The sequence below is a fragment of the Anopheles coustani genome, chromosome 3 (assembly GCF_943734705.1).
Source record: "Anopheles coustani chromosome 3, idAnoCousDA_361_x.2, whole genome shotgun sequence".
Lineage (NCBI taxonomy): Eukaryota > Metazoa > Arthropoda > Insecta > Diptera > Culicidae > Anopheles > Anopheles coustani.
The window spans coordinates 96604183-96631538 of NC_071288.1; the positions used below are offsets into that span (position 1 = coordinate 96604183).

Consider the following 27356-nt stretch of genomic DNA (forward strand, 5'->3'; position numbering starts at 1 on the left):
CGGCGTCCAACTCCTCAAAAGAAGCAATATCCTTCCCATGGGCATCCATTCCGTACGATATATTATCGACGATCGTATCCTGCGCAAGCATCCACGATCACACACACTGTGATGCTGTGATCATCGGGGTCGTGACATTGCGCTTCCTTCTGTGTTTAGAAGAATTTGTGAAGTGCGCTTAAGGGTTTTTCGAAAAATGTTGAATAACTACACAGCTCGTTGAAATGGAAAGAGTTGCACGTGACACATTTTGTCCAGCTAGTTTAGAAAACAATTGTTCGTAAGATTTCATAGTGCACAGTGTGATTGGAGTGTAGAAAAGATTCAAATATCACTCGCAAGTGGCGTAGCAGAAAGAAGACGTGTGTTTTCAAGAAGTGCGTTCCCGTTGAGCGAAACTGGCGTTATCGAGTATCGCGTGTATTGCGTGAATGTTATCTATCTTCGTTCTACACCTCCACCCCCTTGAACGCCGTCGATCGATTCGTTGAGGAATGATGTTTCCAATGTTCCCGCATATCAGTTGTTAGTGCTGTCCGGCTGTCAACAACCTGGACGCCACGCCAAAACTATGACGAGATGGGTTCCAGCCAACAAGACAGGCCGGTCACCGCGCACCGTCCGGTACTCCGCAAGCGCCGGAAGGCCCTTCCCCACCATATCACAACAGCTTCGGTCCAGATCAGCTGTCCATCAATTGTCGATCGGCAGATCGATCGTCGAAAAGATGGTGGCCGCCCATCGACGGTAGCCAGAACGATGCCAAAACGTAACGCAGCCGTGGCCAATCTGTGGCTGCTGCTGGTTGCTCTCTTAATAATAGATGCTTATGTTTCATGGTTTTCATCCTCAACCCTTCAAGGTAAGTTGCTTCCATTTCGAACCCAATGGAACAGTGGTTTAAGTCATTTGTTTCACACATTTTCTATTCATTTCCACTAAACCATGGGGAACTTAGTCGTGCGTTTGTTGTAGTTGGAACAACCCCTGGGTTGAATACAAATCATCCTTTATCAGATAACGCGATACGGCGATAACACAGAAACTAGATAGCACACGAATCACCCCTCTTTAAGTAAAGTCCTCTCTACTTTATATGACTATGCTGTGAATGTGTAAAGCGCACTGTGTCTTAGATAACTGGAATGAGAGCTACATTTAATGAGTAATGCTTTTCAGCTACGTTCTTATTAACTTTAAATAGAAACATAGAACTCGTCGACCCATTTGTCATGTGATTAGTATCACCCTTTTACCCGTTTTCTCGTTTGCTGCCAATTTCGCGACAGTATTTTACTAATTCTTCGCACGTGATGAATGGTTGCTTGTTTGAATTTTTTTCTTCATTTTCCACTCTACACCATGCTGTTGATTGTTCGGTAAAAAAACGTCACGATGGCTGTTTCCCATCTTTCCGTGGCAGTTTCGTAGTTCTACAAGATTCGTCATTAGAAGTTAGATCACGTCCAAAACATTTGGACAGTATAATATGGAGATCGTCGATGGAATACAAAATACGCACCTTTAGCAAAACGGGGTACATACTCTAGCATAGATGCTTTGTGTTGCTGAAGGTTGTGAAGTTTTGGCGCTTGGGATTCTCTTTACTGTTTTTATGATTACAAAAAAAACCAATCTATTAACATATGATGGCTTGTACAACCTTTTTACTACTCATTGTCTTGTGGGTGTGTTACTTTCTATTTAATATGCCATCATTTGATACGTTTATTGAATTGGTTCTTTTGCGTAAGTTCTTTCGGCAGTATCATTAATGTGACAAAAAGCACATTGAAGAAATTGTTTAAGTAATTTAATATTAATTTGTTCGTTTCTTAGATTTGCAATACAATTTTAGCAGTGTGAGCTTGTGAAATGAATCTTAAACAAAGCTTTATCTTGTGAAAAGGCACCTTTTTTGTAGGATCATCTTCTAGCAAATGGATGCACCCAATAGAGAGAGAGAGATAGAGAGCAGGTTGGAAGGGATCGGTGCCATAAATTTTGTCGTAAAATTTCAGGTTTCTATTTCTCTGGTTTTCCTGGTCGCTTGACATTTTACGATTCTTTCGTCTCTCCGTCCTGCTGTTTCCTGCATTTCAGAAGAATAGATATTATGTGTCTGTTGCACAAAGTGAAGGTAAACTTATAGAATGTTCAATGAGTTATACACAAGCTTGTGTGATAAGATGTAGTTTTTTTTGTTGAACAAAAATTACTCGTGCAATTTGTGTTTCCACATGTTTCTCCGCTTTCCTTGGGATGAAGAAATTAGGAAACGCTTTCCTATACAACCACCACCACCACCAACTGAGACACGTTTTGAAAAGTGTTGTTGAAGAATGCCGTACGTCTCCCGTTGGAAGGTGATCAACCCTAGCCCAAGTCTGAATGAGACAGAGGGGGGGCGGAAAGGGCACGAAGGAAACCAGAAATACACCACGGAAGAAAATCAGATCTACGCTACTCGACCACACGCTCCACGCAAGCGCACCAGACTCTTCGGTATATTTCCCCGGACCCGTCCAGAGAAAAAGTACCCCGCGGGGTGGAAACTTCAAACTTTTCATGTTCCGTGTTGTTTCCATGAGAATTGGGAGGCTAATCCAAAGAAGCAATCACACCTTTCCTCAAGCAACCTATTCTAGAGGCAAGTAGGAAAGGAAAAGAGAAAAGGAAACTCAATGGGTAAATGCTAAGAATGGATCAATAGAGTTATCAACAGGCCAACAACAAATAAATAAAATCATTGACCTAGAATCCTTATCACTGACTCCAAACAGGATAAGCTGTTGGTGTGAAATTCCTTTTTCACTACGAAAATATTCTAGTGTTTCAAAAAAAAATTTGTGATAAAATAGACAAAGAAAAACTCACGCTAGGATCGAGTACACAAAACAGTACAAACAGCAGGTCTGGGGAGTGATCCTTTTCGGACTCAAGGATGCAAGGACTCTGCCAGGTTTCTCTAAGTCGAAGAAAGGTCAAAAAGTGCCTGAAGACGACGAAAGTTAGTGGAATGGTTGGAAATGGTTGAGAATGTAAATGGGAAGAAAAAGGGCCTTGCGGCCTGGAGCCGAAAATCCCATTCATTGCCCGCGCTGGTGTTTAGGAAAAGTGTGTGTAACTACGAACCAATTGCCATTTGTCTGGAGCTGCTGGTTTGTGTGGGTGTGTGTTGGAGCTCCCAAAGCCACCACATCTGCTCATGCGTAAGAACGCGTTTCTTCCATCACGCACTCGCGAGACTTTCCGCGAGAGAATCCGGGAACCCGGCGGCGGACGCGATCGATCTCGGGAAGCAACCAGAAAGCCAAGCATCACGCACACCACCAAGATGGCTTTTTGGGTTTATTGGTTTGTGGCCAGCACATGGCGCGAAGGAAAGGCAGAAGGAAGGATCGGCGTGGAAACGACGATACACCTTGTTGGGTGGAGAGCTGCGAAGGAAGAAAGGAAGAAGCTTCCAAGACGAAGAGGAACCAGGATGGCCAAAATAAGAAAACCTCATCCTACCGCTCGGTCCGGGCCCTCGGGCTCCGTCCCTCCGTCTTTGGCCAGGTGAAGAAAACAGGGAGAGAGAGTGAGATAGAGGGAAGCGAAGGAAAAAGCAATAAGTTGAAATCTCATAACAAGGCACTGATCGTTTTATTTATTTTCCGCACTCGCCACAGCACCGTTCCACCGGTTGTTCCGTCTCGTCCGGGGTCCGGGTGGTGCTCCCTGGTCAGCATCCCTCTCCCCACGGGGCGAAAGACGTGGTCGTGATCGAGCACCGAGACGCATCGAGTGCTAACGATCGTCTTCTGGTTTTCTCGAAATCGAAGTCACGAAGCATAACCACAGGAACGATCCTCCATCGGCTCGAACCCAATTGTCAGACGGTATCATTTTTGACTCCTTCATCTCTCTTTGCTGCTTCGTTCTTTCTGTTTTATACTTCTGCGATGCTAGCGCTAGGCATGTTTTATTTTACGAAAGAAGCCAAGAGCACAAGCATACTCGAAGTCGAAGGTCTACATGGGCAAGTTCTTGGTCGGTCAGAGGAAAGCATCGAAGGAGATCGTCTATGGAACAAGCGGGAGAAGCGAGTTCCTAGCTGTGGCAAACAGAATTTTCCTCGAATTTTGATTGATACTGGCAGATAAATGGTTGATCATTTGTCATTTTCCCTTTGGGCGAGTCGACGAACGCACGAACGAGGAAGAACGCTATCGTTGAGGTCAGGGGAATGGAAGGACAAAGGGCGGTGGTTCATAATTGGAGAGTACAACTTCTTTCGTTTGTTTCTGCGCTGGAAAGCGGAGTTCGGACGGGTTCGACCTTGAGGCCAACCGGGGAGGTCAGGTTTAACGTTTAAAGGGTTTTTCGATTCGCTCTTCAAAATTAGTTCGGTTGTTTATGTTTGAGATTTTGCAACACTTGGCGGGTTTGGGAAGACATCTGTCGAACCATTCTACTGAACATATGCATTCGTGATTATTTAATAACATTCTGACTACTATTAACCGTAAGGAGGGACAAAATCGTGTTTCTGAACCTATCCACTTATGATGAAAAACTGCCTGAACCGGCTGAAACCTCTCGTTGTATCGTGGGTTGGTCATTTCCACCCAACTTTTACGGTACACTTCCCTCCAATGTCGCATTTCTTTTGGACTTTTATTCCGCCATAAAATGGCAATGTTGCGTCGGCCAGCCAAACTGGCATGACCGGGAGTTTCACGATTGGCAAAAGCATAAAAGTGACCAAAGTGGGACGACGGGGGCTGTAAATCGTGATCATGATGATCGTCGTGATGATCGTTTAATGTTGAATTTGGCGCCATTGTGCATCCGATCCTTCTGCGCTCGTGTCGAAGTCATTTTAATGTTTCTTTCCAACGCTAGTTGTACGCGCAAATCGTCTCTCGTCAGCTGGAATACATTCTCTTTTTGTCATACAGCGTTTATTTTATCGCTTCTGCTGTTCTGCGTTTCTGGAGCGTTGCGAAGAAGTATCTGTTGAAAAGAACAAACCGAAGCTGTTGCACTGTCTTAAATTAGCGCAAGCTGAGTGTCACAAATGAGATGGTAAAAGATATGTGTTAAGTTAATTAGCGCACCGTCCGTCCAAATCTTTATTTTTGTATTCTATTGTACACCTAACCTGGACCGCACCGAGAAAAGGTATCCATAACATATCTTGAACGTTTCACAAAAATGTCAAATATTTGTCGCCGAGATTTTTTCGCACCACGCCTAAACCGAATGGCGTTTATTTATCCCATCATTGCGCAAATGTTTGGCCAAATATAAAAAGGAATAGGAGAGAGAGTGCAAAACTTTATGGCACAAGAAAAGCAAACAGTTTTGCGGCAACGAAATGTGTAGAAAAGTATTTCAGAAATCCCATTTAGGATGCAGCACTGGAGGGAACGTTGGAGGAAGATCGATCCTCATAAAAAAAAGGATGGAAAAGGGATTCAATTGGAGAGGTGTTACCTTTTCAAATCGTTTTTAAGTGCTATTTATCTTGCCAAAACAAACGAAGGAGACGTATTGGTTTCGGAAATGAATGATTTAGCTCCAGTATGGTAATTGTTTGCCTTTGATTGGAATGGTTCCAATCAAGGTTGGTTCTAAGAGAGGTGAGCTCAAAGGCCTGGTCAGGGCAGCCATATTGAAATTGAATTCTGACAATCGTTCCCTGTTTTTTTTACCAATAACAATGCGTAAAAAAGTTATCGAAAGTAGTTTAATCGATTACTCTTGCTGTTAAGTAAACTTAAGTAAGGTCGCAGTATCGCTTACGATAATACGTCAAAATTTTCCTTTATTTTTCTAAAAAATATTGGGATGAACCCACCTGGATAGTAATCATTTTGGTTCCAATCTACTTTAAAGTGTACAGCATCAATTTCAGTGGTTGCTTGATGGGAATTTAAATTTTCTTCGGTCTGGTAAAGTTCAGGGTGACGCGATTGCATCACTTTTTGTTTTCTCGCTCAAGTACCCTAGGCACTTGGTAACTGGTTGGTACGTTCTCGTATGACGATGTGTCGCGTCTTCGTTGCTGACAAAGTGGCCCACAACCGAGGATCTTCGTTCATCTTCGCGTTCAGATGTGCTCGAGTGCGAGATTGGATCCAATCAATGCAATTACGCCAGTTCCTCGCTTCCCCTTGTGTTTGTGTTTTGTCTCAGATTGCTTCTCTTTCCAACGTATTCCTCGGTTTTTTGGACCTCCTAAACACAGCGTTTTCAAGTAATTACTTGCAGAACGGGAGAAGTACGTTCACTTCCCTCGTTGCTACATCTTCTCCTCGTGGAAGACAACGATGTGCAAACGATTCAATTATAGGAATAAGTGCATCGCGCTGAGCTGCATGCGTGCGTGTGTCCGTTTGGCGTGGAACGTTCCAGTACACTTTTTCTTCCTACCATCCTCCAGTCTGTCTGTTATTCTGGTAGGTCTCGAGGCAGGATGTTGGAAAAGAATTGCTTTCTCTACCAGCGTTGGGGCATAGTTGAAACAATTGAGAGAAAAGTCCATTACAACGCTTGCAAAGTCACAATTACCATCATCTTTCCGTCATGCTACTTAACCTGTCCCATAGTTCAGAACCTATCCCTGATAAATTACAATTCCAATTTATTAACGAGCTCGAACACATCGAACTTTTTGACAGTAAAAAAGATTGGTCGACGATAGTACACAGAATGAGTGTAATTACAGTAAGAGACACGAGCGATCGCTGGGTGGGGTTGTTTCTTTTATTTTAAGAGACTAAGACTGACTTTTCGGTGGCGTGTCGTGGAGTTGACGCGAACCAAAAGAGCGAACGCATTCCTGTTAGAAAGGCGATATGCACAAATTTGCATACAATGACATTAGAGAAAGTAGCTCTCTGCGTTGGCTAGCCGCAGTTGCCGAGTGGCATGGGGTAGGAATAAAGAATTTAGTTGTGATCGATGTCGCCTACAGCTATTCTTGCAATAACCGGTTCACCTTCTACAATCCAGATCACACCAGGTCTTGAATCCAGCTCACACCAGGTAGCCTTGGTCAGAAATAGACCATGACTGAGCTTGTTTACCCATTCGATTACGATGGACGCGCCAGAGCAAATGTTAGCTTAGTATAGAATAATTTTGATTAGCGTCTTCACCTGATCGATATACATTTCCACACACACTCACACTCACATATATTGTTGTAATTCTCACCTACAACCCAGTGTGTCGAAGGCGTCAAAGTCAACAGGTTGAAGTAAAGCTGATTCTTTAAGCAAACTTCTTGTTTACTTCCCATACACCCCTTCGAGCAAATGTTGCCAAATCTGCGTGTCAATGTTGCTGTACCGAAGTTTATGATGGATGAATGCTTGTGTTTCAAGAACCATTTCTTTGGAGTGTTCATAAATGGCAAGTTCATATTCTGCTGCCCACTCCCGCATACATCTTGTCCCCGTCCCGTCCCCAGAAGTGTGCCCGGCACGATCTTGACCGCGATCATGTCGTTGTTACTTCTCGTTCTGAGTTTGGGATGCGATCATGTCGGAGAGTGGGAGAAAAACCAAACAAACATAAAAAAAAACAAAAAAAATACTTAAAAAGCCACACGTGAAACATGGAAGACGAAAAAGAGAAACACTGTAATGAGAAACATAACAAGACATGTTAAGTGATGACGATCGTACCTCGTTGCTTCGCGCTTAATATATTCCAACGCGGGAACGACGCGCGGGAAGAAGAAATGTTCGAAAAAGTGGAACCGATGATGAATCTGCGGGTCGAGCGTCGTGAACGGCCAAACCAAACACAACCCTGGCGTGCAGGTTTTGGGTTTCAGCACAAACTTTGGCACAACACCAGCAGCACAACGACACTCCTTTCGCAGGGAAAAAGGAAGAGAGCCACACGCAGTGCGCGCACACATCCTTTGTTGCGAACCACGACGAAAAACATGATCCGGTCGTGCTCATTGTGGACGCTTAAATTATGATGGTGGTCTTTGAAACAAAACAAGAAGAAAAAACCTCCGAGGTCCATAGCTGTTCCGTTCTTCTCCATCATCGTACGATACACGTTCCCCCGTTTCGATCCTGATCAACGTTCAATTTTCACTTCACTTTTCATGTGTACGATAATTTAGCATTAATATTAAATTATGAAATTCCGAACGCGATGTCTATAATATGCCATGTACCAAAAGAGAAAACCTATAATAACACAGATGCCAATGTTCAAAAGCAACGATATCTCTTTGCTGTACATTTATTTTGCGGCTTATTGTTTTATTTAATTTGTGTACCTCAAATGTGGTCATTTAAACATTTTTTCTTATTTTACAATGATGGCAATAAACAAATCAAACGCTCACAAAAAGACCTTAAAGGTGTGAGTGTATGTTTTGTTTTAATTTAAAATCATCATGACCAAACATTTGCATAAACATGAATATCGCTTGTATTCTCCGGCTCGTTTGTGCAGGTTATGCCTGATTTGTTTAACGTCCACGACGGACGACCGTAGGATGAATATTAAATATCCAATAAATTATGGCTCGTTCGTGGATGCACGGGTTGTGACTCCGAATAAAAAGGGAGTTACTCAAAAAAATAAATAAACACAAACAAATACTATTACCCAAACGCTGCACATTGCACCTACCACATGAAGATGAATCCTTGAAAAACATGTTGTACAAATTTATTCATACAATGGTGAATGTTTTGGTAGGAAGATGTTGGCAAACGGGATCCTCGGGTCCTCTTGAGTTGAACCCTTCGCCTTGCCAGTTGAATCCGAAGAGGAACCTGTTGATCCAGGTGGCCCCGAACAGCTTCCACAGATTGATCCGTTCAGGTGCTCCTCTTTACTCTTTGCCTTACCTGATCCGTTTTAGCTTCGCTTTGGTGGCGTTGGAATGGTTTGTTAGCGTAAAATGGGCAATTAAATTGGACAGCGAACGACACCATCGATCCGATAGCGCGTGGGGACAAGATAACCGAGGGGCTAATAAACTAGGATCAAGAGGAGATGAAGCGAAGAAGCAAGAATTAGTGGAAAGAGAAGAACGAACGAAAGTGGAGAAACGGGAGGCAATCGAAGCCGGAGTTAAGTATGTTGCAAACCGAAACAAAATGGAACACAAGAATGTGGAGATTACAACAACACCACACTTGCCGGGAGCAAACAGCACAAACATCGGAAGGCGAAAGGAAAGCCAAAAGGCCAAAAACCACGGCAACGCGAAACTGTGGAGAAGGCGAACTGGCGAAGAGCGTATTTCGCGATCGCAAATCGATCGATCTGCGTGGAGGATGGTCCCAACAGAGGAGGGAGATTTTTCTTTTTCTTGTCCTCACCCCCACCCCCCACATCCCGGTACGATTAATGTGATCGCCAACGAGCTTCATTCGCCCACTTTCCTGTCGACGGCAAGAAGAGAGGGTGCGCGAAGGGGAAAAGACATTCGACAGCACAAGAAACCACACAAGAAGGAGGTGAGGATGCACATACACGCACACACACGCACAGACCTACGCCAGACCGTGCAGCAGGACTTTATTTAAAAAGCCAAAGCCGGTAGGAGGTGATTGAAAGGTTGTAAAGTCTTAACGACTTTCCTTCGTCCTATGATGCGGGTTCTCGTGTGTCTTGTTTTCGCTCACTTTTTCTCAAAAAAAAACCTACGACTTTTTAATATTGGTTTGTTTTGTAATGGTGATGAAAGTTATATTGATTTGCATGATTTATAGATGGGTTCCCATCTTTCATTCAGCCTTTATTAAATCATCGTAGAACTGTCATATTTTATGGTGTTAATAAAGAGCTTAGAATTCAACCCTCGGAAATACATTCTTCTCATTCAATATAGTTTAAGATAAAACACAGAAATCACTTGTGGTTCTGTTGTTGAATGTTGATATTGGCATAAATGTGTATTCCTTTTTGTAGTTGAAGGCAAAGCACACACCTCCGTGGAGCGTGGTTCGAACGTGGGTTCGAGCTACAGTTTCCTATATATTTTGTTTTTTGTGGACGATCTTTGTACCAAGCAAATTGCCGCCATCGCCAACGCCGGTAATGTTTATGTCGCAGCTTCTGTAAACATAAAAGAGGAACAAACATGTGTGCCGAGGCTTCCGACCTCGGGTCGTTCGGGGAAGTTTAAATGCGCACCGCCGAGTAACTCCGGCGTGTTCACTTGCTTCTTCAGTGTGTTTGTGGAAGCCATGCTGTGCTCCAGTTTTGCTTCCCTTCTGCCGTGGCCTTCCCCTTCCGTGGCCAGAAGGCAAAGGAGTTGTAGTGGAGGGTAGGAGTAGGTGGGCTGGCTCCTAAGGTCCGTGTCATACATTGGGCCGCACAAAGATCAAAGGCGGAGGCGGCAGTTACAGTCCCTCTACCGCGCGGGGTTGGCGCAATTTAAAAAAGAAAATTACTCCCATTCAGTTCCGGCGTCAAGTGCGGCGTTTCGAGCTAGCGATGAATAAAACTAAAACGATTAACTGAACGCCAAATTCAGCTGCATTCTCCAAAGGAGAAGGAGGTTGCATTTTCATTCATAACTGCAGGAAGGAGGGCTAATTGTTGGAAATAGACGAAAAGTTCAGACAGTTTTCATCATACTGCCGTCACTGCTGGAATTCGCTTAAGAAAATCCCAACAACCACATCCAGAATCCTGTAAAACAATTCACCGGATAGAGAGGACACGCCGGGTCGGGAACGCGTGCGGACCACATGGGATCTAATTATCCGCCTTCGTCGTCGTTCCGGAAGCTGAGAGGATGAGAGGGAACCTACACACATGTGCATGGCATGCAGATCAAAGGGAACATATTGTAGAACATTTTTGAACATGTAATGACGAGCTAGAAACGTTGAATGGGGATTCGCTCACATCTGCTGCTGACGGAAAACACGGCTTTTCCTCAGCTCAAATATTGCTCTTTTTTTCGGGAGCATCGGGTTCAAGGAAAAGTTGACATTTTCATTGCAGTTTTTTGCTCAATTTTACTGAGCTTGTGAAATGTTACAGTGAAGCAAAATTTAACTTTATATTTTCCAATTCTTTCATTGAAAACATTCCGCATAAGGATTTTTATTCGTTTCTCATCGTAAGATTCACTCTCATCTGCTGCACATCGTACGTTGCCTTAGGGTAATTGCAGGGGTGTCCGAAGACAGCCTTTTCAATAACCCTCTTCTTCTTGTGCATACCTTTTTTCGATTAATTCTTCGACGGCATCCCTTGAAGGTACTTGCAAAGCTAGTCCTGCACTTGCAATTCTCTTCTGTGAATGAGCAACAGCTTCACGCGTACGCTTCATCACCATTTTTTTCTTCGTCCTTGCCAGATTCGCCACAGCAGAAGAGAATCTCTGAAGAGGGAAGGTGGTGAATGGTAGATTACGATTATTATTTATTGCGAAGGCCCCGATGGGAAAGGCGTGTCACATTTCACACCTCTGCCTCTGTACCCTGTGCGTCGGTGAGAATGAGTTTTCCTCGTACTACACACTCGCAGTAGGCGGAAATGGATCAAAGGAGCGAAAGATGAGTTTCTGGGTGTGCGTGTAAAGTGCATCGAAAAATTACCTTTGTTTTAGAAGAGATCTTTTGTACTCTGTAAAGTTATTTGTGATTCGTACATAAAAATTGTTCCAAAGGAAAATGATGGGGATATTTCATTTCTCTATAAAGTCCGTCACTCAGAATTTCTTTAAATAGTTCGTCCGGAATTCGTTGATGAAGGAGTTATTATCGGTTCACGTCTTCTACTGATTTTTATTTTACATAGCCAAGGACCTTATGCCTTAGTCAGTTCTTTATTTATGGTTGTACTTTAACGTTACAGATATTCGCTTTTACCTTCTCGAAAATAGAAGTTTGCTTTGGTATCCAACTATTCTGGAGTAATTGATTTATATAAAATTTTCAAAGCCGAATTCATAAACAACACTAAACCGCCTACTTTGGAGTTATATTGGCTACGCGTGGAACATCTCCAAGTCCAAGAGAATTGTCTTTACTACTTTCAGCAAATCACTTGCGTGGCGAAAACAAGATGAACCGATCCAACAGTTGGATCCGATCTCCTTTGCGCCCTTTGGAGTTTTGTTTTGTTCGCTCCGGTTTCAGGCAGTGAAGCAGTGCAAACCACCCCCGGGGGGCTTTGGCTAAAAATACCTCCGCTATATATCAATTGGATGTTCGCGTTCGCGCGGGCCGCCATCGGGTATTCAGTCATTCTGTCCGCTCGCCTAAACCCATAAACAAGTAAACCAAAACATATATAGTTCAAAAAACACTCTCCGAAGGTGGTAGCGAAACCAACAACCAGGGGGTGGTTTTTTTTTGTGTTATGGTCTATACGCCTCGCAGATGGACAACATTTGTAGTCGCTGTAGTTTGCAATTTGTTTTGCCAGTGTTTTGCCCGCCTTTTTTCTTCTCCGGATCTCTCTCTCTTCTATTGATGTGGTGCTGAAAAATGGATTGAAGGAAGGTAGGGAACATGCTCTAGCAGTAGCACTCAGCCAAGTCAATTCTGCAAGGATCTTTCAGCACGTACTTAATTACATTCCTTTCACGGAGCAGTTTATTTTAAATTGTAGATTACTTCTTACGCATGGTAAAGACTTCTTGTGTCGTTCAATTTAGCAGCTTTGTAACCCAGCAATTCTGATAATTTTTCTAGTCATATTATTCCCATATGCGCACGATGAGTTTGTCCAGTTTACAGTATGAACAAATTGGAGGACCCAGGAGGTTCTAAAGGAAGTAGGCAAACAGGCGGAGAACCACTTGACCCTTGCGTTGGTGTTGGACGGTGGAAGATTCGAGGAGAAACTCGCCGAATGGGGTACGACGGGGCGGGAGAAAACGTCCCGGATCAGGTTCAACCTTTCCCGTTTCCCTGCTTTCTGCTTGCAGTGTAATTCGAGTACGTGTCTGAAGACGGGTTCTGTTAACAGGGAGGGAGGGTCTTTAGAAGTGGAATTGGAGAAGACCGATACGCACAGTCTCCACCACATGCAGGTTGCTGTCGTCCGAGGACCGGAGACATGCGAGTCGAGAGGCGAAGGTGAAAATGGAAGGTGTTCACACCATTTTTATTCCTACTTTGCCGTGCTCATGTCTTCCCATAGGGGCATAGCGACAACATTATGGTGCATGTCTGTCTGTGGTGGCATGTGTATTGTGATTATTCCGAAGGGTTTTACATTTGGGGTAATATTTCGATGGAGTGACGGTGGTGAGGAAGACTGCTCAAGTGTGAAACATGCTTCAAGTAGCATTCGACAGTCGATGGGTTATGGTGGATGGCGTAGTTTTTGAAGCACGCGGTGCGCATATTCTGTAGCTGCGGGCGAGATGAAGTGGCAAGATGAAGGTGAAAATCCAACCACGAGGAGAAGAAACAAAACGATGATGAGAAAGAGCTGTCTCCTCTGCGTAGACCTAATTCCCTTTCACGAATCACGGCAAACTCTTTCCCAAGCGGGAGGAGTATTTTGAAGTGGATGATACTCTTAAAGAGGAACTACGACAGACCGCTAACGAAGGCAATCGACTGAAAAACGAACGTGAACGGTCGAAAGGATTCACCATACCATACCAAAAGGACATCAACTTTTCACACCATTTGCGAAGAGAACCCTGATCCACAAACGTTACCACGAACAAAAGGTCACAGATTTAGATTCAAGCAAATTATTTCTCGCTGATGGTGGAGGTTTGTCTTGGGGTCTTTGTGTTGTAGTTGCATATTCAAAATGGCATATAGGAAACATTCATTGAGTTCTCGATTTATCCAAGTCCCATTTGGTTACCAAAAACCCTCTATGCCCTTGAAAAATGAAATGAGAAAGGGTCATAGTTCATGATGCTGAATGTGCCCAACTGCGCACTACTTGAACATCGGAGACTGTTCCAATTTCGTATTAACAATTTTAAACAACCCCGACGCAAATCTCCAGACGAAACATTGCGAGTGCAGTACAAAAATAACGAAGCCTAATTACACTTCCAGGACTACGGTTCACGCCGTGGTACCAGAGCCTGAGTGTGGTTGAAGTGAGGTCCCCTCTGAGGTCTGAAGCACCTCTTTGGAGATTCGAGGGCTAATAGTTTTCCATTTCTCAGTTTTGTTTTACCTTGCTGTTGGTTTTAAGCGTGTTCCACTTTGAACGACGAACTTGCGTGCCCCTTCCTATCCCTCTTCGGCCGAGACTACCGGCGAAGGTAGTGGCTGTTGTTGGTAAACCTTTTGTGGACAAATGTGTACACACCGAACAAATCCCACACACCACCGCGGTGCACGAGCGCTGAACATTGCCATTGGTCAACCACGTGAGTGGTCATCATCATCATCAACATCATCTCGAGTGGAGTTGTCTCGAGATGCCACGACCAACACCATCACCGCGCCTCGAACCGAGTACGAGTGCTGGGGAAACATACGATTGCGTTGTGCAAACACTTCCTTTCCGCTCTCGCTGTCCACTCTTCTGGACACTGGTGTGGAAGTTCTGGATCAGGGGGAGGACGACAGCCACACCTTGTTGGAAGTGTCCTGGGGGGAAAAGCGATCAACTCCTTGGATCACTCGCTCCTGTCATATACTGCAAAAAGAGAACATGTAATCAAGAAGCGGACCCACCACCTTCATCCCTTCCTCCTCCTCCTGCACATGTGCATATGATGGCCCATCTCGCGGGGACCATTGCCAAGGGGTAGCAATTGCTGATGGTGATGGATTGCACCATATCCATCTGCCTATGTAATTAACGATAAACATCGTCAAGCTTCCATTCGAACCATAATCTTCCCGTGCGTCCAGAGGATAAGAATCATAGCTAATGAAAGAGCATCCACACAAACGCACACCCGCGGGCCCTACCGGTTCGCCAATCAGTTAGCGATCCTGTAAATTACAACAACTCCGAGGTGTATCGCATTACCCCCAAACCACCCCCACCCATCACCGGACGAGACATCCGGAGGCCCTTTGAATCTCCGGAACGGTGGCGGCGGTAGGCAAAGTTTTTCCACTTCAGTAGCGCAAAGCGACTACTGGAGGCAACTGTGCTGGTGTGCAATTAAAACTACCGCCGCACGTAAACCTTCATCAGTTGAGTCGCGGTTGACAGCTGGGGCGAACAGAGCACGGCGATATAACCACTGCAGATCGATTACCTCCGGATCCTGAGACGCCCTTTCATTGATTTATTGAACGCGTTTTTCTCCGAAGAAAAAGTGGTCCGGATATGGTGGGTAATGTTGTTGTGCCCCGGTGTGCGGCGGCAGTTCGTGGGACAACGTTGTCTGAAGTGCGGATAGCCGGACACTAGTAATTAGAGACGATTAGATGGCGGTTTAGCGAGGGATATGAATAATACCTTCTCTTTGTCGGCATCATTGATGTTGAGGTTAAGTCCTTACGAATTAGTTGACTCTCCGTGCTAATTAACCTTCTCACGCGAGAATGTAGGCAAATCCCAACACCCTTATTTGGGTGGATTAATTCTTGTTTTCTTAAAGTTCTTAACAACGGGACACTAACTATTTTCTCCGGGTATCTCTCTTTTGTTTTCTAGGAGTGACGGCAGCGTCAACAACGGCCGTTGCCGTCGATAATCAGCTAGCTCCGACGATAGCCAGTGCAATGTCACCGGCGATAGGCGGCACGGTGTCCAGCAGTAGCAGTAGTAGTAGTAGCTCCCGAACAATACTGCTGCTCTTCACAACCTACTACGATCTGCGCCTACTGAACGTTTCCGTGCACCCCGACACAAATGCGCTCACGTACACGATGGATGTCCTGCTGAAGGAATTGAACGAGGCGTCGGCGATGGACTTTTACTACGACCGGGGGCTGGTGTGCTGGACGGAGCTGGAAACGCTCGAGGTGATTCAGTGCGGGCGCACCAACGGCACGCAGACCGTGACGGGCAAGACAACTGTGATAACCGACGGGCTGGACAAGCCCGAGGGCCTAGCGATAGACTGGTACACGGACAAGCTGTACTGGACCGATGGGGACTCGAACCGGATCGAGGTGGCGCAGCTGGGAGCTGCTGGCGCTGGCGTGCCGAAACCGCAGCACCAGAAGGTGCTGATCTGGAGCGATCTAGATCAGCCGAGAGCGATAGCGCTGGTGCCCGCCCAGCGTTTCATGATTTGGACGGACTGGGGAGAAAGTCCCAAGATCGAGCGGGCCAGCATGGACGGAGATCCGGGGAGCCGAAAGGTGCTGGTGAACGACCGGATATTCTGGCCCAATGGACTTGCGGTGGATCTGGAGCGAGAGCTCGTCTACTGGGTCGATGGCAACCAGCGGTTCTTGGACGTGATGGATCTGGATGGAAGCAACCGGAGAACGCTTGTGCGCAACCTGGACTACCCCTACAGCCTGACGTTCACGGCGAACTTCCTCTTCTGGACCGATTGGAAGGAGGGCACGTTACACTACTATGACATTCAGCGCGATCGGCACCGGGAGCTACTGAGCAACACGCAGGTTCCGATCACGGTGCACGCGTGGGACGCCCGGCTGCAACCTCCTCCCGTGGACAATCCCTGTCGGCGGAACAATGGCAACTGTTCGCACCTTTGCCTGCTCGCGACCAACACGGAAGGGTACAGCTGTGCGTGCCCGACCGGCGTCAAGCTTCTCACGGCCACCCAGTGTGCGGACGGACCGCAGGATATGCTGTTCGTAGCGCAACGGTCCCAGATCAACCGCATATCGCTCGATTCATCAGACTACACGATCGTCCCGTTGCCATTCGGCAAGGTGCGGTATGCCATCGCGATCGATTACGATCCGGTAGAGAACTACGTGTACTGGTCGGACAAGGAGGAGAGTGCGATCAAACGAGCGCCCGCCAATGGTGGTCCGGCGGAAGAGGTAGTCACGGCAGAGATACAGAACCCCGACGGGTTGGCAATCGACTGGTTGGCGCGTAATCTCTACTGGACGGACACTGGCACGGACCGGATACAGGTTTGCCGACTGAACGGGTCCTTCCGGCGAGTGCTGATCTACGACAATCTGGTCGAACCGCGTGCCATTGCACTCGCTCCAACGCTGGGGTGGATGTTCTGGAGCGATTGGGGTGCGAAGGAGCCAAAGATCGAACGGGCGTCTCTGGACGGAACCGAGCGCGTGCTGATCGTGTCGCAGAACCTGATCTGGCCGAACGGTATTTCGCTGGATGTGGGCGCAAGGAAGATCTATTGGTGCGATGCGAAAGCGGACACGATCGAGGTGGTCAACATGGACGGCTCGGGCAGGAATACGATCATTTCGGACAACCTGCCGCACGTCTTCGGGTTGAGTCTGCTGGGTGACTACCTGTACTGGACCGACTGGCAGCGGCGTTCGATCGATCGAGCACACAAGCTCACCGGTGCCGATCGCATTACGGTCGGGGACAACATTGCCGAGCTGATGGGCCTCAAGGTGACCCGGTTGCACGAGGTCCAAGGGACGAATCCTTGCGCCGTAAACAACGGAGGCTGTACGCAGCTGTGCTTGAATCGTCCGCGAGATTACGTGTGCCGCTGCCAGCTGGACTACGAGTTGGGGTCGGACAATCGGACGTGTTTCGTCCCGCAAGCGTTCCTGCTATTCTCGAACCACGGCAGCATCGGGCGCATCTCGATTGACAGCCACAACCACACGGATTACGCGCCGTTCCGGAATGTGATCGATGCGCACTACCTCGACGTGGACGTGGCCGATCGGCGCATCTACTGGGTCAGCCAGAAGCAGAAGTACATTTCGCGCGCGTACATCAACGGTTCGGATGTGCAGCGCATCGTGGAGACGGGGTTGATGCAACCGGAAGGGATCGCGGTCGATTGGTTGGCGCACAACATCTACTGGACGGATGCGGACGCGCGGCGCATCGAGGTCGCACGGTTGGATGGTAGCAGCCGGCGTATCCTGATCTGGAAGGGCATCGAGGAGCCAAAGAACCTCATCCTGGAACCGCGCAAGGGGCTAATGTACTGGACCGAGTGGCCCTCGGACTCGATCCGCCGGGCGGCGATGGATGGGAGCGAACTGATGACGATCATCTCCGGTGCAAACCATGCGATCGGGTTGACGCTCGATCCGGACACGCGTCGACTCTACTGGACGCGCCAGAGTTCGCCGACGGGCATCGAAAGTGCCGACTGGGATGGGAAGCGCCGGACACGGCTTGTGATGACCGACGCCGGCGATAGCAACCGGTTCGGGCCGGTCGCGGTCACAATCTACCAGGACTGGGTGTACTGGGCCGACTGGAACACGGACGAGATCGGGCGGGCAAATAAAACCACGGGCGAAAACCGTACGATCGTGCACACGAACCTCAAGTATACGTACTCCCTGCTTGCCTTTCATCACGGCCGCCAGTCCGGCTCGAACCAGTGTCGGACGAACAATGGTGGCTGTACGCACCTCTGTCTAGCGCTGGGTCAACGCAAGATGACCTGCGCCTGCCCAACCCACTACACACTCAACCCGAACCGTGTGTCGTGCAGTCCCCCAAAACAGTACATCATATTCAGCCAGCGGAACTCCTTTGGCCGCTTCGTGCCCAACACCGCTGACTCACCGGACATACCGTTGCCGGTCACGGGCAAGAATATACGGGCGGTCGAGTACGACATACTCACCAGGCACATCTATTGGGTAAGTTCCCCGCGATTAACGATACCTTTCTCTTGCCTCTTAGCTAATTTGTTGTTCTTGACCCTTTTAGATCGATGGCCGTGGTCCAATCATCCGGCGGGCATTCGACAACGCTACCAACGCGAAGGTTTCCATCAATCCGACATCTTCCCCGTTCGACATGGCGATCGATCCGATCGGTCGGCTTCTCTTCTGGAGCTGCTCGCATACAAATACCATCAACATCACGACGTAAGAGAAGCCTTCGCGCTATGTTTCCAAGGCAACCACACGTAATGGTTACTCCCGCCTTTCCGTTTCAGTTTGGATGGCAAATTTGCCAATTTAGGGAATGTGGATATCGGGAGGACGGAAAAACCGCGCAGCTTGGCGTTGCATCCTATGAAGCGGTTACTCTTCTGGACAGACGTCGGTGCGGCGCAGTCGATCACCCGGGCGAAGCTGGACGGTTCGCAGCGTGTCGAGTTGATCGTAAAGCTCGAAGGCATTCAGGCGTTGGCTCTCGATCCGCAGCTGAATCGATTATTCTACGCTCATGGGAAGCGGATTGACACGATGGATATCAACGGACAGGATGTGTAAGTGCAGCACACTTTCTTTTTCGTCCTTTGGTTGGTGCATTCTCATGGTTTTTGCTTCCTTGGTTACAGGAGAACACTGGTGGCGGAACACATCAGCATGGTGTCTTCGATAGCGGCACTGGATGGTTTTATCTACTGGCTCGACGAACGGCCGGTGATGGAACGGATTTCCGTCGATGGCGACAACCGGCGGGTGGAGATTCACAAGAACCCGCACATGACGGACATTGTGGCCGTGTGGACACCGGACGAACGGCTGCTACGAAACCACACCTGCAACACGGGCCGGGCGGAGTGCAGCCATATTTGTATCGGAGCGCCGGACGATTTGCCGAACGAGCACGTTTGCGCCTGTCCAGCCGGTTTGATGCTGCTGGAAGATCGGCGCAAGTGTGGCGAACAACCGATCTGTGGTCCGGATCATTTTATTTGTGCCTCCCCGAGTCAGCGTGACCGGAACAACGATTGTATTCCGTCGTCGTGGCGTTGCGATGGGCAGAAAGACTGCCCGGATCGGTCCGATGAGATGGATTGTCCAACGTGCCGCGGTGACCAGTTCAAGTGCCAGTCGGGAGAGTGCATCGATAAGCATCTGGTGTGCGACGGCACGACGCAGTGTTTGGATGGGTACGATGAGGCGGTGTGCTGCAAGCATCCGGAAGATTTCCAGTGCCCGACGAGCAAGGTTTGCATTTCGTTTCACAACGTGTGCGATGGTGACGAGCACTGTGCGAAGGGCGAAGATGAAGCGCCGGAGATTTGTAGCGAGTATGGTAACCGTCGGATGGCGCCGAGCTCGAGTAAGATCACGCTTCTTATCGTGGTTGTGACGGCGGTTGCGGTGGTGTTCCTCGTCGTGTACTTACTACAAACGTGCCGAACTCGCTTCGGTACCGGCGGAGTTGGTGGACTCGAGCCGAAAGAGTGTGACCAAGCGGCAGCTCCTCTCTCTCCCGGTGCACTCAACAAGAGTGTGCGCGTGTCCCGGTTAGCCTCGGTGGCGGACGCGGTACGAATGTCGACACTGAACAGTCGAACAAGTGCTGGCAGCTACGATCGCAATCATATAACCGGAGCGAGCAGTTCCACCACGAACGGCAGCAGTCTTATCGGATACCCACTGAACCCACCTCCATCGCCAGCGACGACGGCCGGATCGACAGGGCGCTTCTGCAGTAGCTACCATCCGTATAAACACTATAAAATCATCAACCAACCGCCACCACCAACACCCTGCTCAACGGACGCGTGCGACGAAAGTGACTCCAACTACACGAGCAAAAGCAACCGCAGCCAACGGGGTCACGGATCGGGCACGGGTGGTGGTACCAGCAGCTCGGTCGGCAGCGGAAGTGGTCGACATAATGGCACCGGAGGAGTCGGCAAGTACAAGGATCGATGCTACGATCCGGAACCATACCCGCCGCCACCGACACCACGTTCGCACTACCACAGCGATATCGGTGGAATGCTACCGGAAAGCTGTCCCCCATCGCCCAGCTCACGAAGCTCGACGTACTTCTCGCCCCTACCACCGCCACCCTCACCGGTACCATCGCCTTCGAGGGGGTTTTCGTAGCAGTTAGAGAACGGTGGCGGAGACGATGAGGACGACGAAGACGAACAGGTTTTTTTAGCCGACCCCGCTTACGACCCGGTTCCACCCGGGAAGGACAATGTGCCCATCGCGAGAAGGTAGGCACAGTAGGACAGGGTAAGAAGGACAAACGTACGTCATCATCTCCGTCGCGTCGTGAATCCAATATGAAGTGAATCTACCTCCTAACGACTTCACGCCTTCGTGTGCCATTACTTTGATATCCCTGAGCGAGAGGGAAAGAAAACAAGATTCCTTCCCGACTCTACCATTATATCCTATTGTACAGAAAAAAACATACGCAAAAATGGACCTACTCTAGCCCTCCTTTTCTAATAGGATGCCAACAGAAAAAGTGCCTCGAAATCGTTGTAGCGAGAAACAGGTATCGAAGGAAGCAATGATTTACTAGATGCCTTCGATTTTCTGATTAAACTGTGTGGTTTTTAGCTTTAACAAATGAGGAAAGATTAGAACCGGAACTGGAGAATTTTCATAACCACTTCTCCCTTCATTGCATCTGTAAATAAGTGTTCCCATCATTATCCATGCAAATGTTATATTATGTCAGCCTTACAAACCGATTTCCCCGCTTCATTATTTTTCAATGTTTCTCCATTTAAATTAATTGAATCATACATGCATAATCGTGGGGGCTTTCCGAACGATCCGTTTTATGGTCGCTATGGAGTAGCCCATGGCAACGAATAGACGCAAATGACGACGTCGTGCTTCCCCAGTGATCGGATAGGCAGCCATTTTTCGTTCGTTTTCCACCCGCTGTTTAGTTACAGTATAATACACCTACTTCCTCCATAAGACTGACTAAAACGTTGCCCTTCCGTCGTGTCGTCTGCAAAGTTACTTGAGCTTTTGATGTGTTGTTCGTAGCTAATTTCAAGTCACACATCAACCATGTTCTTCCATGCGCGCCACCATCACCCCTGGAGGATGTGGGTCAAAACAAGCCTTGACCTCAAACTTCCCAGAGCTTTAGAAAAAAGAGAGTTAGCAAAAGTGGTAGTGAAATTAGAGAAGCATAAATTAAAAAAACGTAAGGCGCTGTAAAATCCCTCTTCCAGATGATTTTCGCTATGGTTAAGAAAACATCATTTAATTGTTACAAAAAACGTATTCGAAGTTAAAAGCCTTAAAGAAACTTTTTGACAAGTGTTTGTTGAAATCCAAGTTTTGAGAATTGTTTTAGAGGAATTATTGTATAAGAAAATTAGAAAGGTGCATCGACGAGGGGTAGTTATACCATCCCTAATTTTTTAAGACTAAATGCTGTAAAGAGAGGAAGAAATTGTCCAATAAAACAAAATATAACCAAAAGAAGCGGACGTATGCGTTTTCGAATGCGTTGACGAATTGATCATTCAATTGTTTTGTTGTAAATAATCATGTTCCCAAATGTTTAAAAGTTGAACATCATACTTATACAATTTCAACAAAAAATGAATTCTGATGACGATGATATAAAAAAAAAGTTTGAAAATAAGATAACAACGTTTTATTTGAGAAACGTGTGAAGAAAAATAGTCGATTCTATCCCTTTTAGAAACATTTACTTTGCGATGACTTTACCGACCCACTTCCCGCACGGCTACTCCTTGACGATCGTGGGGCTGGCCTCTTACGGCCCGGGTTCTCGCCATCGTCGCTCGGAACGTCGTCATCTTCCGCGAGCGTGATATCGTCGACCACCGGAACTTCTTCACTGTCTGATTCCGGTTCGGGTTCCAACTGTGACGCGATAAGCTCGCCCTGCATGTCCTTGTTCTTGAGATTTCCCATCCAAAATACGGCCGAGCAGTGGTTTGCCACCAATGCCGCCTTCACGCGATAGACAAGCGTTTCCACGGATTCGCGCACGAATGGAATTTGCGATACGGCAGCGGCCGCTCCGCCAGAACCTTTCGAAATCTTCGCCTGACAGCACATGCTGTGAAGGTAGCGTGTGGTGATTTGCAGCGTGGAAAGCAAGTTCGAGGCTCGTTCGGCCGAGCTGCGCAATATTGTTTCCAGCACGGGAAGGCCATTCCGGAGGAAGAGTTTTACGAAAATCTGTGCGAAACGAAGGTACACGCCGAAGTTGGCCGCCTGTTGCGCACGACGAACGACATTCGTTAGCTCGCCCGTCGCCTCACAGGCCATCTCCCATAGTTCGAGCCGTCGGGAGGAGGAAGCACCAGACCCGGACCGGATGCGTATCTCATCCTGCAGCAAGCGAATGAACGCACGGCACAGACCTCGGAAGAAGAGTGTGTAGTGCGAGCGCTTGAAGGACGCAAATGTGCGCGCGGTAGTGGTGTTGCTTTTCGCTTTATCCTTCTTTCCATCCTCCTCGATCCGGCACACGTCCTGGTGCATCTCGACCACCAGCTGCTTGAGCGATTTTAGCCCGATCGATGCCATCAATCCATCGAGCAGCGTCACAAAGTATTGATTCGATTTGGCATCGGGTGTACGGAGGTCGGATGCTGTGAGAACACTTCGTGTGAACCGTGCCAGAGCCCTGCTCGTCACCGGTCGATCTCCGGTGCATTCTCCGAGGGCACACGCAAGTCGATACATTTGCGACGCGATGGAAACATCACCGAAACACGATTCTCGTACGATCAACTCTTTCAGCAGCCGCTTGATCTGTTCGTTGAGATGCCCCGGAGAACCACCGTTACAGGGAGGAGGGTCACTAGCGCACAACTTTCGGACCATAACGTCGACTACCCGTTCGAGATCGGCCCGACCACGCTGCTCACGAAACCGCTTCCAGGACAGCAGGGCCGTCGCGAGTCTCAAGCTCCAAAGGTAACACGACTTCAGCGGGAGCAGTTCTTGGGGCGATGCTGGTTGAAGCCTGTTTACACCCTCGCGCAACTGCACTAGAAGCAGGGCCATGCGCTCGATGAATTGTTCCCAGCGATCAAATACCCGCCGTTGGCAACTTTCCTGCTCCGATTGCTCCATGGCGATCGTAAGATTTTCCAGCACAAACCGATACTCGGGCAGCGCTAAACAAACCTCTTGGCTGCTGGCGGTATCGAGTACGCGCACGGGCTTCAGTGGGACTTCCAGAAGGCGCGCCAGTTCCGGATCCATATGGCGCACGGCAAAGCCACACCTAAGCAGGATGCTTTGCTCGTTAAACTGACCCACGGTAGCGGGCAGGGTTGCGGCGACCGTTTGCGACCCGAGTGGCGCATCGAGATTGATTGTCTTATCATGTGCCGCTGCTTTGGAGCGCCCCTTCGCTGGTTCGTTTGATTTCAGCTTCTTTGACAGGGGAATCGCATTGCCTCCATCTATAAGATCGGCGGCCAACGGAGGCACGTACTCACACTCAGCACACATCCGATCCAACATCCGTCCGAGGTGATGTTCCAACGTGACAAGCTCGTGCAATCGTTCCAGGACCTAAAACAGTAAGCAATAGGATAAATAATAAGGGATTCATTTCGTTTAATCATCGAATTCCTCACCTTTCTGCGCATCACTGCATCTTTCTGGCCCACGAACGCACTGATGCATTCACGGAACCAGTTACCGAGATAGAAGTAAATGTCGATAAGCTGCGTACACAGCCCCTCGTCGAAAGCGTCCACCGTAAACCTACGATCCTCCTCCTCCGGAATGCCGTAGAAGTCGGGCACAACGATCGCACAACCTAACAGGGCGTTGATCGACTCGAGCGTTCCTTCGTACCGTATCGCGTGCAACGTTCGCATCAAGCGGAATATCGGCATGAGGAAGGTGATCACCGAATGACGACTTTTGAAGCTGATCACACCGCCTCCGACGTTGAGCGCGATCGTGGCTGCCTCAGCATTCGTCGTTGCCTCCTCGCCGGTGTTGATGCACAATTTACGATCCAGTCGGATACCGGGTCCGGCCGTTCCAGCTCGTGACGATTCCTTGGTTGGCAGCGGCTGACTGTCCTCTACCAGGAAGTGACTCTGAAAGTCCATCGTAATCGTGTCGCACAACCACATTATAAACGTTTTCTCCCACCCGGGGGCAGACCTGGGTCGGGCCTGGGCCAGCATACTCGCCATCTCGTCGTAACAGATGGCCAAAAGATCCGCCGACTGATTAGTGGATAGGAACAGCGTGCTGATGAGGTTCGCTAGCGACCGGCCCTTGGCACTCGGGATATCGCTGACCGTACCGATCGTGCGCTCGGAATCAAAGCTCGAACTCAACTCGGCAACATCCGTTTCCGGGGACAATGAGATATGGTAGACCATCTGTACCAACCCGATGATTCCCTTCTTTTTCGTGTCCTTATTATCGCATAACAACTGCTTCTTCACTATTATTTCCAGATTGTCCCTTATGCTGCTGAGCTCTGGATCGTCGCCACCAGCTGACGGAATTGCTGCGGCATAGATCACACCTATCAGAGGACGGTACTGGCGTAGCGTTAGATCGGGGGCTATGTCGAGAATCTTCAAAAGTAGCTCCGCACTTCGTTCAATCGCTTTCGGGTGTGATTCGTGTAGCTTGCCTGTAAATGGTGAAGTAAAAAACCCTTAAATAAAAATTTCAACAAGCGAATGGCAGACTATTTACTTACGCAAAGCGGTTATGCAACGGCCGATAAGGAAATCATTTCGACTTCCGACATTTCCGGAAGCCATTTCACAAATGAACCCAACAATCTTACTCAACACCACCCGGTTGTCCGTGGCGGCTATCGTGTGATCGATCGAAAACAGTGCGCTCATGGCGGACACACCAAACTCGCACACGTGTTCGTTCTTTTCCCGAGTGCAACATTCGATTAGCTGTAAAAACCCATCGAGATGCGTTTGCAACACCCTTCGGAAGCACCCACTGACCAGCTGATCCGTATGTGCGTCGGTGAAGAACTGCTGTTCGATTTTTTTAATCGTCAGTTTACGAATGCGAGGTGCTTTCAGCTCGTTCGTTGTCATTGCGATCGTAAGGAGTAAAAGATCTACCGGCAGATGATCTTCCGCCGCCGGCAGCTGACGAATGACCGCGATCCAGGAATCGAACAGGACTGCCGATGCCGATATTGCCTGGTAGATCGTACGGAGCACTTGTTCAGCACAATCGTCCGCCGTAGCGCCGTTTTTCCAAGCCTCCGGATTGCCACCCGTATCGAGAAGCTTACGAACTTCCCGTACAATTCCGGCAATGTTTTCCGGTTGCTTGGTGCGGTTGAACTTTAGCAGCATCTTGACCAGTGCCGGGTAGTAGCGAAGCTGGCAGCCGTCCGATGCATACTGGACCACCTTCCGGCGAAGCATTTCAAGCGTTTCTACGCTAAGGCACATCTCGGTGAACACCTCGACGGTGGTGGGTGTAATGATATCTTCTGGACGGGGGCGCAGCTTCATCAGGCGATGGAGGGCCTCGTCGTGCTTAGAAACATCGATCACATCTTCCAGGCTGAAGATGATTTCATCGAAAATAACCGTTTCTCGCTTAACCTTTGCCAACAGCTGGAAAACCTTCTCAAACACCAGCTCCCCGTTTTGAACGTGATCGATAAACTTCAGCTGAGAGAGCACAAAACCAACGATGGAATCTTCCGCCGTCGTGTCCCCGGCTGTCGCTGCCTCCAATTCCTTCAGCAGATAGGCAAACAGTAGCTCGATCAGTTTCAACTGCAAGAAGTCTACGAGCAGGAACATTTTCATCAAGCTTTCTTGAACCGGTTTGCGGACAGGGTCAGCCAGCGTTTGGTTGGGACAGGTGGGTGCTGAGGGCGTCACCTGGCAACATTCGAGCAGCTTGAGGAAGTTCGTTCGATCCTTCATGGTTAGCTCGATGCCGGCAATGAACCGATCGACGTTCGCGGGGTATTCCGGATTCGTTCGGAGCACACTTTTCAGCTTGTGCATAAAGACGATCGGCTCACACTTTAGCACCACGACGCCACCAGGTTCATCTAGGCTCAGTCCAGCCATCAGGAGGACACTCTCGTAGTAGTTCGCGGGCGGTCGGCGACCCGTACGAACCACCTGCGATCGTTGCAGATTGCTGCGCTGGGAAAGATACCGGCGCTGACTTGGGGCTTGAGAAGCCGGCACCGAAAACTGGGTACCATACAGATCGTCGTCGTTTCCATCGCGATCCAGAAGATTCCCGGACAGGCCTTGTCGGCGACGTTTAGTTTGCGAATACAGTTCGTTCATTGGGACACTTGAGCACAAGAATATTCACGATTTAAACAAATTACATTGGTTTGAATAAGACGCGGTTTTAACTTTGACAGAATACTATGCGCCAAAACATCGTGTGTTTACAAGTGAGGTAATTGAAAGTTCCATCTTCTGAAGAAATTCGTGAAATCCCTCCCTTTTAGAATGTGAGAATCAATTAAACTGGAAAATATTAGGAAAATTGAATCTCGAATGTGCAAGTTACAAAAATATTATCTTTTTAAAACCTATTTTGAAGCTGAATGCAGTTGAATGCTGCTTTGTTGGAATCACCTTGGTTGATTATTCCTTCGCGGCTTATGGC

At 48.1% G+C, this 27356-nt stretch overlaps 2 protein-coding genes across 2 annotated transcripts; one reads left to right on the forward strand and one right to left on the reverse strand.

Annotated features, from left to right (window-relative positions):
* Nucleotides 1-257: 257 nt before the first annotated feature.
* LOC131260702 (low-density lipoprotein receptor-related protein 6) lies at nt 258-21852 on the forward strand. The gene is made up of 5 exons (XM_058262498.1): nt 258-862; nt 15592-18680; nt 18751-18911; nt 18983-19258; nt 19331-21852. Exons 1-5 carry the CDS (start codon nt 580-582, stop codon nt 20838-20840), a joined length of 5319 nt encoding a protein of 1772 aa, XP_058118481.1. The 5' UTR covers nt 258-579; the 3' UTR covers nt 20841-21852.
* A 502-nt stretch (nt 21853-22354) lies between these two features.
* LOC131271892 (Fanconi anemia group D2 protein homolog) lies at nt 22355-27025 on the reverse strand. The gene is made up of 3 exons (XM_058273460.1): nt 25435-27025; nt 24341-25365; nt 22355-24275 (listed from the first exon to the last, which is right to left on the reverse strand). The coding sequence occupies exons 1-3, from the start codon at nt 27023-27025 to the stop codon at nt 22416-22418; spliced, it is 4476 nt and encodes a 1491-aa protein (XP_058129443.1). The 3' UTR covers nt 22355-22415.
* Between the last annotated feature and the right edge of the window lie 331 nt (nt 27026-27356).